The sequence below is a fragment of the Zootoca vivipara genome, chromosome 3 (assembly GCF_965207765.1).
Source record: "Zootoca vivipara chromosome 3, rZooViv2.hap1.1, whole genome shotgun sequence".
Lineage (NCBI taxonomy): Eukaryota > Metazoa > Chordata > Lepidosauria > Squamata > Lacertidae > Zootoca > Zootoca vivipara.
Window position 1 is genome coordinate 118,288,232 of NC_142586.1, and position 12,663 is coordinate 118,300,894.

At 47.9% G+C, this 12,663-nt stretch overlaps 2 protein-coding genes across 5 annotated transcripts in view; one reads left to right on the forward strand and one right to left on the reverse strand.

Moving 5' to 3' along the window:
• Positions 1-804: 804 nt before the first annotated feature.
• On the reverse strand, positions 805-11,350 carry PBK (PDZ binding kinase). 4 transcript variants are annotated; one of them, XM_088667002.1, is made up of 9 exons: positions 11,145-11,350; positions 9,755-9,900; positions 8,973-9,044; positions 8,228-8,324; positions 5,887-6,029; positions 3,730-3,899; positions 2,627-2,756; positions 1,774-1,944; positions 805-1,381 (listed from the first exon to the last, which is right to left on the reverse strand). In XM_088667002.1, the coding sequence occupies exons 3-9, from the start codon at positions 9,028-9,030 to the stop codon at positions 1,176-1,178; spliced, it is 975 nt and encodes a 324-aa protein (XP_088523128.1). In that variant the 5' UTR covers positions 9,031-9,044; positions 9,755-9,900; positions 11,145-11,350; the 3' UTR covers positions 805-1,175. The 4 variants fall into 4 exon arrangements, with proteins under 4 accessions (XP_088523128.1, XP_088523127.1, XP_060129195.2 ...); XM_088667001.1 differs by lacking the exon at positions 9,755-9,900 and having other exon boundaries at positions 11,145-11,167; XM_060273212.2 differs by lacking the exon at positions 11,145-11,350 and having other exon boundaries at positions 9,755-10,841.
• Positions 11,351-11,775: 425 nt separating this feature from the next.
• The window catches only part of SELENOI (selenoprotein I), a 64,420-nt gene continuing 63,532 nt past the window's right edge, over positions 11,776-12,663 (forward strand). The window contains exon 1 of the mRNA XM_035110738.3: positions 11,776-12,002. Within this exon, the coding sequence (XP_034966629.3) occupies positions 11,946-12,002 (57 nt within the window). The 5' untranslated portion in view covers positions 11,776-11,945. The remainder of the gene's footprint in view (positions 12,003-12,663) is intronic.

Below are 12,663 nucleotides of genomic sequence, written 5' to 3' on the forward strand. Positions count from 1 at the left end.
ATCTCAGCTGTCTTGTCTAGCTTTGACCCCCCAAGCATGTTGTAAGAAAAACTGGGAGTATACTAACAAAGGTGCTGGATTTCAATTTCCTACCTCACAAGCTCCTTGGAGCTTTGGATTCATCTGGGAATGAAACCCAGACCATCTTGATCCTTAGCCCAACAAGTAGTTGAATGCAGAGGGACCTGACTTTACATTAGACCAGTGTTTCTCAACCTTTTTTGGGCCAAGGCACACTTGTTCCATGAAAAAAATCACGAGGCACACCACCATTAAAAAAGTTAAAAAATTTAACTCTGGGCCGCCCTATATTGACTATATAATTATGACTGTAAGAAACACTTGCCAATTGCTGTGTTGGTTGCAATCTCCTGTAATAAGGCTTCACAAGCCGCTGATTTCTCTGCCAGCACAATCCTTTGCTCAGCAAGTTTCAGGTTGAGCTCATCCAGCCAGCTCCTTTAAGTTTGTCTAAAACCACCCTCCCGTGGTGGTGGCTGTTGAGAGCTGCGCTTGCTCCACATCGTGACGCGGCCGGCTTCCTTTCCGGCGGGTTAGTGTTGTATATTGGCGGCCGCCAGGCACGTGACAATGCAAATCGCCGTTCTCGTTGCCGCACGTCGCGGCACACCAGCCAGCATCTCGCGGCACACTAGTGTGCCGCGGAACAGCGGTTGAGAAACGCTGCATTAGACAAGAGAACCCAGCGTAAAATCAGCGGCCACACCGAAGGAGAATTGGTGCAAAGCCAAAAGATAAGCAAGGAACATCACCTCACTGCCAAACAGCCAGAGGAAAGAGGCATTTTCTTTTGTGCCAAACTGACAAGTTTGAAAGGTTTTATTTCAATAGCCACAAATGTTCTGATATTTACTCATAAGAGAAAAGTACAAGTCAAGATCAAACACAACCAGAACAAGAGGAGGAGCAGGGAAGGGAATTGAAAGACCAAGTTGCTTTATATTTACAATACTAAAAAACTAATTACAAGGCTGCTAAGCATCAGCTTATCAGGTGTGTGTGTGTGTGTCACTTAAGACACAACTTTGTGGGATATGGAATATTTACAGTCAGCGTCTAAATAGCTTGATATGAAACCTTGTCAAAAGCCCCCAGTTCTAATATAAAACTACGGGAAACTAACTGCCATAGTGCAGGGTTGTTTAAGAGGGCACTTATTGTATGGATCCTTCCGCCTCCAAAACACCCACAATATGTGCAGCTGCAGGGCGCTTTTCCGGCTCCTCCATAGTGCAGAGAGAAAACAGCTCAATGACTTTTTGATAGGAAGGATCCAACTCTTCGATGTTGAGTGGTGGCCGAGTCCCAAGGGCGGCGTAATAGGCGTCTTCATCGAAGTCATCTTCATCAAAAGAAGACTCTAGAGAGACATGACAAACAGGCCAGAGCAAGCCAGTCACCAGATGAAATAAAGGCCCTCGCGGTTGTTATGCTGGTATCAAAGGAGGAGAGAAAGGGGATAGAAGGAGCATGCTCTAGGAAAGGCACAAAATTAAATCACTTGAGGATCTTTGTAAAATGCAAATTTTACACACACAAAAGTCTTTCTCTTATCACTTGGAAATGTTAAATAAGTACAACTGAGTAAAAGTTGTATTAAACCTTCCAAATATTGGGCTGTAAAATAATGTCCAAAAGTCCCTAGGCCAGAGCCGGCTCCCCAAGACCATACATAGAAAGCTTGGTCCAACAGAAAGCCAGTTTCATGAGCAAGTCTGCACTCGGCTGGACCAAAAGGAAGCACAAACTCACCTTCATCTTCTTCCTCCAGGTTAAGATGAGGTATCGAGAGGGTCATCATTTCCCAGAGTGTAAGCCCAAATGCAAAGATGTCAGCCTTGTCGGTGATGATGCCATCTCCCTCAAGAGCTTCCTTGGGCTTCCAGGGCTCCGTGCCAATATAATGAGCTTCTGGGTCACTCACTGCATGGAAACATAATCCAAATCAAGTTACAGGAAGGTAGCCACTTTGGTCTGCTGTAGTCGAAACAAACAAAAAATCCTTCCAGTAGCAACCTTAGAGACCAACTAAGTTTGTCATTGGTATGAGCTTTCATGTGCATACACACTTCTTCAGATACACTGAAACAAGTCACCAGACCCTTAAATAATAATAATAAATTTATTATTTATACCCCGCCCATCTGGCAGTCTCCCCTGCCACTCGGGGCGGCTCCCAATTGAATATTTAAACAATACAGCATTAAATATTAAAAGCTTCCCTAAACAGGGCTGCCTTCAGATGTCTTCAAATTAAGATAGCTGCTTATTTCCTTGACATCTGATGGGAGGGCATTCCACAGGGCGGGTGCCGCTACCGAGAAGGCCCTCTGCCTGGTTCCCTGTAACCTCGCAATGAGGGAACCGCCAGAAGGCCCTCGGCGCTGGACCTCAGTGTCCGGGCTGGACGATGGGGGTGGAGACGCTCCTTCAGGTATACAGGACTAAGGCCGTATACCTAGAGAGAGAGGGTGGGAAGGGGTATTACTCAGGAGGGTGGTGGGAATGGGTGATTGACTGATAGGTGTGGTAAGGGAAGATGCAGCAAAGAGGACTTGGCCCTTGAGACAGCAGCCATTAGGACATTAAAAGACGCCACACATACCCATCATATTCTCATCCAGAGTCAGTGAAACACCCACGTCGCAGATCTTTATTGACTCAAAGTCCCCTTTAATGACGACATTGGAAGATTTGATGTCACCGTGAAGCAAGTTCTTGTCGTTGTGTAGATACTGAAAGTCAGAGATGAGGATGAGTGCCTTGCTACCAAGGGGAATAAGAACTGAAAGATAATTTCAGAACAGGTGTGGGCTTTAACGCAAGTCTCTCTTCAGGAAATGCCTCTCAAGTTTTCGCCTCAAGTGCCAGGCACCGTTAAGGCGAAGGGTAGAGAGTTCAAGGCCCCCTGCTTTGAGGGATCCTGCCCTAATTCACTCAGGATCCTTGGACCACACATCTTGGAAAGGCCTCACCTTTAAGCAATGTGGATGTTGGTAGGCACCCGAGTTTAAAATCCTGCAATGTGACACCTTCAAAGGGCACGAATAGTGTCAGTAAGTGATTTCAATGAGTTAAAGCGGCTTGCGATGGTGCCAGCATTGCCAAGAGACAGAAATGTTAGAAAAGCATGTGACCAACATACGGTGACAAGCCAGATAACTCACCTAGCTAACTGTATAACCCCCCGCTGACTTCCTCAGGACACCTCTGTCAAATTCCTCTCCTTCTGTCGAGTCATCCCTACTCAGCCGTCCTGAAATTCCTGCCCTGGTTCCATGCCACTCTTTGTAAATGGGGGCCACATCACTTCCATGTGCTATACATCAGTTATTACTGCTGAAACTAATTGACTGCGCAACGGACCACCAGCCTTGCAGCAGTAGACATGACATCACCACTCTGCATTCTAAGGGGCTTTCCAACCGTGAACCAGCCTCCCCCAGTCCAAATTCCCTGTTTGCCCCCTGCACAGCTTGTTGCTCCCGCTGTGAACTGGACCTTTATTTGTCTCCTGAAGGTCCCTTGGGACCTCTTATCCCTGGCACTCCAACCTCAGACAGCCACTTTCCTCTGAGAGAGACTCTTCCCTTTGCTTCAGAACCAGAGAAGCATCGTGTTCAAGAGCATCGTGCCAAGCTCGTGTTCTTGAGACCAATGACTCTCCCGTCGCTACAACATCACATGCCAAAGCCTCCACAGACCTACCTTCAGGCCCCTTGCCATGTGCAAGGCAACTTTCAGGATGGTCGCAGCCGGAAAGGGCCCCAGCTTTTTCGTGTTCCTATCTTCAATTAGGTCATTGAGAGACTTTTCTCCCCCATATTCCATGGCAAGGCACATGCTCCCATCTTTAGCTTCAGCAAACGCACGATAGCCTTCAAAGACAAGCGCACAGCCATTTGTTTACGGGCCAGAAAAGCGATCTCCATCTAATGCCAGCCCACATTGCAGTTATTCCCAACCTGGAATAATGTAAACCTTCAATGAACCAGGTTGGCATTCAGCCGGGGAAAAGCCAGGTTTTATCCTTGTTACACAGTTTCCCCCATGTTCAAGTACAGTACTGCTATTTTATTGATAAAGCTTCTATCACTGTTTCAAAAACAAGATAAAAGATAACACATACAGTGGTACCTCGGTTTAAGTACACAATTGGTTCTGGAAGTCTGTACTTAACCTGAAGCGTACTTAACCTGAAGTGAACTTTCCCATTGAAATGGTTACAGGTAGGTAGCCGTGTTGGTCTGGGTCGAAGTAAAATAAAAAAATTCCTTCAGTAGCACCTTAAAGACCAACTAAGTTTTTATTTTGGTATGAGCTTTCGTGTGCATGCACACTTCAGATACAGTGAAATAGAAGTCCCCAGGCACTTATGTAGAGAAGGGGTGGGGAGGGGTGGGGATGGGGAGGGGGGATCACTCAGAAGGGTGGTGGAAGTGGGTGATTGACTGACTGATAGCTGTTGATGACCGAAAACGACTGCAAATGGTTTTGCATGAAAAAGCAAGGGTTGAGATGGCTTGCGATGGTGCCAAACCAGGTCCCTCCATGGTTTTGAGCTTGGTGATAAGTTGCTGAATTACAACTTATCACCAAGCTCAAAACCATGGAAGGACCTGGTTTGAACAGAGATATCGGATTCTTATCTCATTATACATGATAAGCGATCTTCAGCCATCTCAACCCTTGCTTTTTCATGCAAAACCATTTGCAGTCGTTTTCGGTCATCAACAGCTATCAGTCAGTCAATCACCCACTTCCACCACCCTTCTGAGTGATCCCCCCTCCCCACCCCTTCTCTACATAAGTGCCTGGGGACTTCTATTTCACTGTATCTGAAGAAGTGTGCATGCACACGAAAGCTCATACCAAAATAAAAACTTAGTTGGTCTTTAAGGTGCTACTGAAGGAATTTTTTTATTTCCCATTGAAAGTAATGGAAAGTGGATTAATCTGTTCCAGGCGGAGTACTTAAACTGAAAGTACTCAAACCGAGGCATACTTAAACCGAGGTATGACTGTATTTATTATACTGTCATACCTTGGTTCTTGAACGCAATCCATTCCGGAAGTCCATTTGACTTCCAAAAACATTCGAAAACCAAGGCGTGGCTTCCAATTGGCTGCAGGAGCTTCCTGCACAAGTTCGGGTTCCAAAGAATGCTTGAAAACCGGAACACTTACTTCCAGGTTTTCGGCATTCAGGAGCCAAAACGTACGAGTACCAAGGCGTTCGAGAACCTAGGTACGACTGTAATGGCATTAAAAGTACACCTTGGAGAATAAGGATAAAAATTTTGCAACTACGTGTGCCTCCCTAGGGAGATAATCCGGGTACCGCCATCAAGAAGGCTCTCAGCTCATCACCCATTTTAACTCAGATGGCGAAGAACGTGGAAGGGCATTTAAAGATCACTTCAATAGACAGGCAAGTTCGTAGGTTGCTTTGCAATTCCTAGCCGCTAGTCGAGGCAGGTGCCTTATTCACAATTTACAGCTAGGGAACAAAAGCTGTTTGGACACCCCTGGATAATTTCGAAGAGCCACCTCCAGCCCATTGGCAGGAACAGTGCCGGGCCCCGTCCTCACGTGCTTAAATGCAGGCTTCTTCAACATGCCATAGCCTGGCAGTCCGCAGCTGGTCTACAACTGCCCACCCTGCCCACTGCTACATTCCCATGGGACAGAACAGTGGACCCTACTCTTTAATGCCAGTTATGGCTGGACCATTTGAGGCTGCAGGCTCCTGCATGTCCGCAGATAGGCAAATGGAACCTCGGGAATATCAGCCTGGGGGAAACCGCCTCTGGCTAATGGGTCTGAATGAGGATCCCCCATTCCCCCCCCCCATTCAAAGCTTACCCACAATGTTTGGGTGCTGAAGGGTTTTTAGAACCTTGGCTTCTTCAGTCAGCATTTGTTGATACGTATCTCTCCGGGTGGCGTCACATTTGAGATTGATTTTCTTCACAGCCCAGGGAGAGCAAGAGATACCTTTGGGGGACCTGGGAACAAACTATGGAAATCAGAGAGGGGGATCTGGCCAAACCAGATTACTTGGACCACAGGAACGTCCGTTTTCTTCTACTCTGATGATAGCTGAGGTAGCAGATTCAATCAGTTTTAATCACGAGGCTATAGTATGATGACGTTTAGGAGGAAACGGCACATATTTCTCTTACCCCAACCCTAGATCAGGTACGCTGACAAATCCAGAATTAATTTTACTATAATATGTCTCTAAATACACCCTCACATCAGCCCAGAAATCCTTTGATGTGTCAGCCTCAGGGTGGATAAAAATCAATGTTTTTTTTAAAAAAAATCAAAAAAATTGATTTTTTATTTAAATTGGATTTTTTTGATTTAAATCGATTTTTTTTATTTAAATTGGATTTTTTTAAATAAAATGCTTTTTGAGGAAAATATATTACCATCCAAAGGTTATTCCATCATGAAATAAAGATTAGTTTTTTAATTATGTAGAATAAGGTTGTATATGTTTAATTTTTTTGGTAAATAAATTCCATTAATCCATTCACAATGTCATGCTCTTCCAGAGGTTTTTGTAAGATTATAAGATTATTGGGCAGTTTCTCTGCCTACAAGATATTATCACAGGTGCTTGGTTTACTTTTGCAGTTCTCAAAACTGAATTTGACTCAACAGAGATCACATGCCTCTTCTTCACAGCAAAAATGTTATAACATGGACAGAGTTGAGAAAAAGACCTTAATCCTATTGTTCTACAAACCTATGAATACAGAAACAACCCCTTCAGTGCTAAGTTTGAAGAAGTTCAAAGAATAGAATAGAAACAATATTTTTCTGATTGTTTGGAGTGAACAGTATTTAAGTTTTTCATGTGTAGGCTGGGCTGACAGTCTAAGTTTCTTAAAATATATATATTTTGTTTTTGTTTAGCCAAATTAGTTAACAAACATGGATGTTTGTTTAAGCAAATAACATATGCTGTAATGTTATTGTTTCAGTTGAATAAATCTATTTAAATTGTTATTATTAAGGTAATGATTATTTTTCTCCTTCCTAAGTACAACAGTAAAGTTGTCCAAATATGAATAACCCATTAAACTGGGGATAAAAAACTAATCTGAAAAGTTGTTATTCTAAAAATCTTCATCTACTTGCATATTAAAGTTATACCAGCAAGAATTAGTCTTTATGTAGAAAACTATGATTTAAATCAAGCCTTACTGACTAGTGATTTAAATCTTGATTTAAATCAGTTTGATTTAAATCAAATCCACCCTGGTCAGCCTCAGACCCTCAGCCAATCCAGATTGCAGTGCATATTAAGAACAGCCAGGAGGCACCATATCAATGAGCCTGCACAACAGACAAGCGTTTCCAGCATCTGAGCCACAGGGAAAGACAACTCACCCCAAGAGGCATATTGACCCAGGGGAGACCGCCTTCTCTACCCTGAATCTGGCAGTTAGGTGCTTTACTAAACCAAATATTCCTGGCAGCTTTTAAATTACTACCTGTGAGAGTATCTGTTGCTAGAAGTAGTTTTGTTTTTTTAATTGCACTTGTTTTATTTTGAGTTTTTAACACCAATGTGCCCTGGGCTCCTTAGGGAGGAAGGGGCAAGATGCGTATTTAATAAATACATCTTCTTTCCCAGCCCCCAGCAGCATAAATCCACTCCACTCAGCAATCTCAGTCTTGCTGCTTGAAGTCCCCACCGTCCTTTAAGACAGTGTTTCTCAACCTTTTTTGGGCCAAGGCACACTTGTTCCATGAAAAAAATCACGAGGCACACCACCATTAAAAAAGTTAAAAAATTTAACTCTGTGCCACCCTATATTGACTATATAATTATGACTGTAAGAAACACTTGCCAATTGCTGTGTTGGTTGCAATCTCCTGTAATAAGGCTTCACAAGCCGCTGATTTCTCTGCCAGCACAATCCTTTGCTCAGCAAGTTTCAGGTTGAGCTCATCCAGCCAGCTTCTTTAAGTTTGTCTAAAACCACCCTCCCGTGGTGGTGGCTGTTGAGAGCTGCGCTCGCTCCGCGTCGTGACACGGCCGGCTTCCTTTCCGGCGGGTCAGTGTTGTATATTGGCGGCCGCCAGGCACGTGACAATGCAAATCGCCCTTCTCGTCGCCGCACACCAGCCAGCGTCTCTAGTGTGCCGCGGAACAGCGGTTGAGAAATGCTGCTTTAAGACAACTTACCTTTTCATAAGATAAACATTGACTCCAGTTCCATACCCAAGCTTCTGCATGAAGGGAGAGGCTGGAATAGTTATTGAGGGTGAAGAGCTACCCTGCCCTGTATTTGCAAAAACAGAGATGTTGCTTTTGTTATTAGACATGCAAGAAAAAAATCACCACTCCATGTGTTTTCCATATACAACGGAACAGTAACGCACCTGATACTTTCTTCCCCTTGTTAAGGATGGCAAACCCCCTCCTGTTACAACAGTTTTTCAAACAGAGCAAGGTATGGCAACACCCCATTTGAATCCTTCTAGTCCCAATATTTAGAGGCCATTCACTCACTGCCCTGGAGGAGAAGAGCAGTAGCAGCAGCAAAACAAAAACCTCTCAACTGCTTCTGCCAGGGAGGTTTATGGGAGCTACAGCAGGGATGGGGGCTGTGTGGCCCTCAAGATGTGGCTGGATGCCAAATCCCATGAATGCAAGCCAGGATGACCAGTGCTCAGAGATTTTGGGCCACAGATTCCCCATCTCTAGCATAGAGGGAAACATCTATAAAGATGTTTAAAGATTCTTTTAAAGACTGTCTTATGACAAAAAGACTTGATGCTCTTAAGGAAGCTTTTTCGATCATCTTTTAATATATTTTTTTGGAAACTCTCTCATCTTGTTATTTTAGAGGGAAACATTTATAGTTAAAATGAGCACCCAATTTTGCCCGTAACACTCCCTAACACACATTGACAAAGCATAGCCTCACCTGATCTCTTCCCCCCAGGTGGCTTGCTGGGGGTCTTGAAAGCAGTTTCTGCATCCATGGCTGAGAATTCTTCTGTTGGGAGAGAAAGAAGAGTTCTTACAATAGTCCCAATTGCTCTCCCCACAGTTGTTATCATTGCCAATATTTACCCACCCTTCAACCCTAAGTTCCCAGGATTTTTTAATTTTGCTTCGACTCAGACCAACACAGCTACCTACCTGTTCCCAGGATGGGTTAGGGCACTTAAAACCGCGAAATTAAAAGCAGTTTTAAACAACTTTCAATCATAAAAATTAAAGGCTTGGGGGCAGGGGAATTTTGGGAGCATTTGGGGTGTGGGTTTGTAAGGACTGGGGCTCGTGCAAACCCACTGCACCCCACTTCGACACCCTCACATGACCCCCAATCCTAAGAAAAACTCCCCCTCAAGTGCCACGTCTTCTAGATTTTTAATTTCGACGGGGGAGGGAGGAAATCCCTAAACGAACCGCCCCACCCCCCAGCCAGGGTCCTTTGCAACCCCCAAAATAAAAAGCTGCGGGGGAGTTTTGGGAGGATCGGGGGGGCAGTTAGGGGCCAGGGCTTGCGAGCCCCCAAAGGTCCTGCGCAATCCAAGGACTCCCCGCCATTGGACCCCCTCTTCCTTGGGAAATGAGGGGCGACGTCCTGGGGCCGCTTTTCCCCCCAAGCGTTTAATTTAAAGCCGGGGGGGATCGCCGGACGCCCCCTCCTCAGGGTCATTGGGCGGGGGCTCCCTCCCTCTGCGACCCCCGCCCCCTCACCTTGAAGAGCCGGAGACCGACTGACTGGCCCCTTCCCAGCTGCCTCCGTTTGAATCTTGGCGGGAGCGAGAGAGGGGACGACGGTGGCCGGCGAGGCAGGCTCAGGAAGCGGGGGGGGGGGAAGGGGCGGGGCCAAAGGGGAGGAGCTAGAGAGAGGAAAGAAAGAAAGAAAGAAAGAAAGAAAGAAAGAAAGAAAGAAAGAAAGAAAGAAAGAAAGAAAGAAAGAAAGAAAGAAAGAAAGAAAGAAAGAAAGATGAATGAAAGGGGGGGTTGGGTGCAGGAGGGGAGTAAGTAACACCCCAACCTTTATAAACATTCCTGTAACAGAAGTTTTATCGTGTTTTTAACATTCTGTTGGGAGCCGGCTAGAGTGGCTGGGGAAACCTAGCCAGATGAAGGGACAAGGTATAAAAAAACCAATAAAATAAAATAAAATCCTTCCAGTAGCACCTTGAGAGACCCACTAAGTTTGTCATTGGTATGAGCTTCCTTTTGCATGCACACTTCTTCAGATGCTTCAGACCAACACGGCTACCTGCCTGCAACTAGAAGGTATAAAAAATTATTACTATGATGATGTGCCTTTCCTGTGACCAGCCTCTGTATCAGGCTCGCGGCCCATCTTCCCTCCCAAAGGAAACGCGCAACCGAATCGCTCTAAAGCAGCCGGGTTTCCCAGCCTTGGGTCTCCAGCTGTTTGGGGACTACGGTACAATTCTCATCATCCCTGACCACTGGTCTTGTTAGCTAGGGATGTTGGGAGTTGTAGTGCAAAAACAGCTGGAGACCCAAGGGTGGGAAATACTGCAGGGACGTCCAACTCCCAATAGACTGCGATCTACACACAGTATTAAAAAAAACTGGCAGTGATCTACCCATTGTCATAAAAAAAATCTAGCAGTGATCTACCCAAAGTTTTTGAGTTTTGGGAAGCAAGAGTTGTTCAGCTTTTGTAGGAAGCCAAAGTTGTGGAGCTTTTATAGAAAGCCAAAGTTGTTGTTGTTTTACTTTTTTTTTTTTTTTTTTTTGCTTCTTCCAAAGAATCATAGAATCATAGAGTTGGAAGACACCACACGGGCCATCCAGTCCAACCCCCTGCCAAGCAGGAAACACCATCAAAGCATTCTTGACATATGCCTGTCAAGCCTCTGCTTAAAGACCTCCAAAGAAGGAGACTCCACCACACTCCTTGGCAGCAAATTCCACTGCCGAACAGCTCTTACTGTCAGGAAGTTCTTCCTAATGTTGAGGTGGAATCTTCTTTCTTGTAAGATCTACCAGTAGATCACAATCTACCTGGTGGACATGCCTGTGCTAAAGCATTGCAATACAGTAGAAGCAGCGCGAATCAAAGCGCGCCATTAAGCCGTCGGGTTGAAAAAAGATACACATTAAAACCCAGGACTCGGGCCAGGAGACGCTGGGGAGGCCTGCGTGTTCCCAAAGGGTGGCAGAATGCCCATGGAGATGCGGGGCAAAAAGTCCCTCGCATTTCAGCCAGAAGCGCCGCAGTAGAGGAAAGAGGGCAGCGGAGGGCAGAGAAGAACGGAGCCTCGGCACAAACGGAGGGAGAGCGCCCCTTCCGGCCGGCCGGGCGGCGGAAAGACGGAGGCAGGGAGGCGGGCGCAAGTAGAGAACAGCCGTCCGCAGCCTCCAACCCGGTGCCTGCAGCCCTCCGTAGGTTTCTCCCGAGTCCCGCCCAATCAGAAGCTTCCAGGCAGAGTGGGTGGGAGGGAGCCGCCCATCAATCAATAGGGAAGGCAAGGACCGGGAAGAATTAAAGGAGCCGTATTGGACCCCAGGCCTTGAGTGACAGGGCTCGGTACCCATTGGGCGTGCCGCCGTCTCGCGTATGCAGGCGGCGGGGAGGTGCCTCGCTGACGTCACGGGTGGGCCGATGGCGCGCGTTGGAGGTTGTCATCCTTGCCTCTTCCAAGATGGCTCCGCTGGAGCGAGGAAAGGAGGGAGGGAGGGAGGGCAGCGCCTTGCTGACGTCACGGGTGGGCTGATCTCCTGCGGCGAGCGGGAAGGCGGGGGCGGGGCGAGGTACGGAAGCCGGCGAGGGAGGGCCGCGTCGCTCATTCCCGAAGCCGGGCGTGCGCGCTGTGAAGGAGCTGCCCGGCGGCGCCTGTTACGGCGGGCAGGCGCGTCTCTCTCTCTGTCTCTCTCTCGTTCTCCGACAGCAGCCGCCATGTCCGGCTACGAGTACGTGAGCGCCGAGCAGCTGGCCGGCTTCGACAAGTACAAGGTGGGCGCGCTGAGGGGGCGGCGGGCGCGGGACCGGCTGGATGACCCTCGGGGACCCCCTTCCTCCTCTCCCGGGCGCGGCCGAGGCGCTGCTGCTGCTGCTGCGCGCGGGACCCGCCCTTCCTCTCGTGGCGCGGCCGAGGGGCCTCTGCGTCTCCCGCCGGGGCCTCCTCCCTCCGCCACCCTCGCCGGCCCCCCTGCCTTTGGCCTCAAAGGGTCGGCGAGGGAAAGGGCCCCCGCGCCCGGGCAGGGTGTCTGCGGAACTCCCTGCTGGGCGGCCATGCAGAAGAAAGACCTGCCGGGCGCGAGTGCGCAGCTGCCCCGCGTTGGCCGGGTCTGGCGTGCCTGCGCTGCAATGTGGGCCGAGCCGCTTGGGGGGTTCCCTGGGGCAGTTCGGGGGTCCAGCGAGGACCCGGGCGAGACCCGGGCTCAGGTCCCTTCCGCTGGACTGCGGAGCTCCCTGGGGGCGGCCTTGGGCCTCGCAGCCCGACCTACTTCGCAGGGTGGTTGTGGGGGTCATGGGCGCCCCCTTGAGCTCCTTGACCCCAATCACTTGATCAGCGTAGAGCCATAGGATGGTAGAGTTGGAAAGGAACGTTCCCAAGGGTCATCTAGCCCAACCCCATGCCATGCACGAAATAGAATCGTAGGGCAGATTCCCA

Excerpts from the sequence above, each read along its gene's own strand:
- PBK (XM_060273212.2), bottom strand. The coding sequence starts at position 10,070 with ATGTTTATAAAGGTTGGGGTGTTACTTACTCCCCTCCTGCACCCAACC. Across the intron at positions 9,045-9,754 it reads TCGGTCTCCGGCTCTTCAAG|AAGAATTCTCAGCCATGGAT; the intron begins GTGAGGGGGCGG and ends CTCTCCCAACAG. Across the intron at positions 2,757-3,729 it reads ACATGGCAAGGGGCCTGAAG|TATCTACACAACGACAAGAA; the intron begins GTAGGTCTGTGG and ends TCTGACTTTCAG.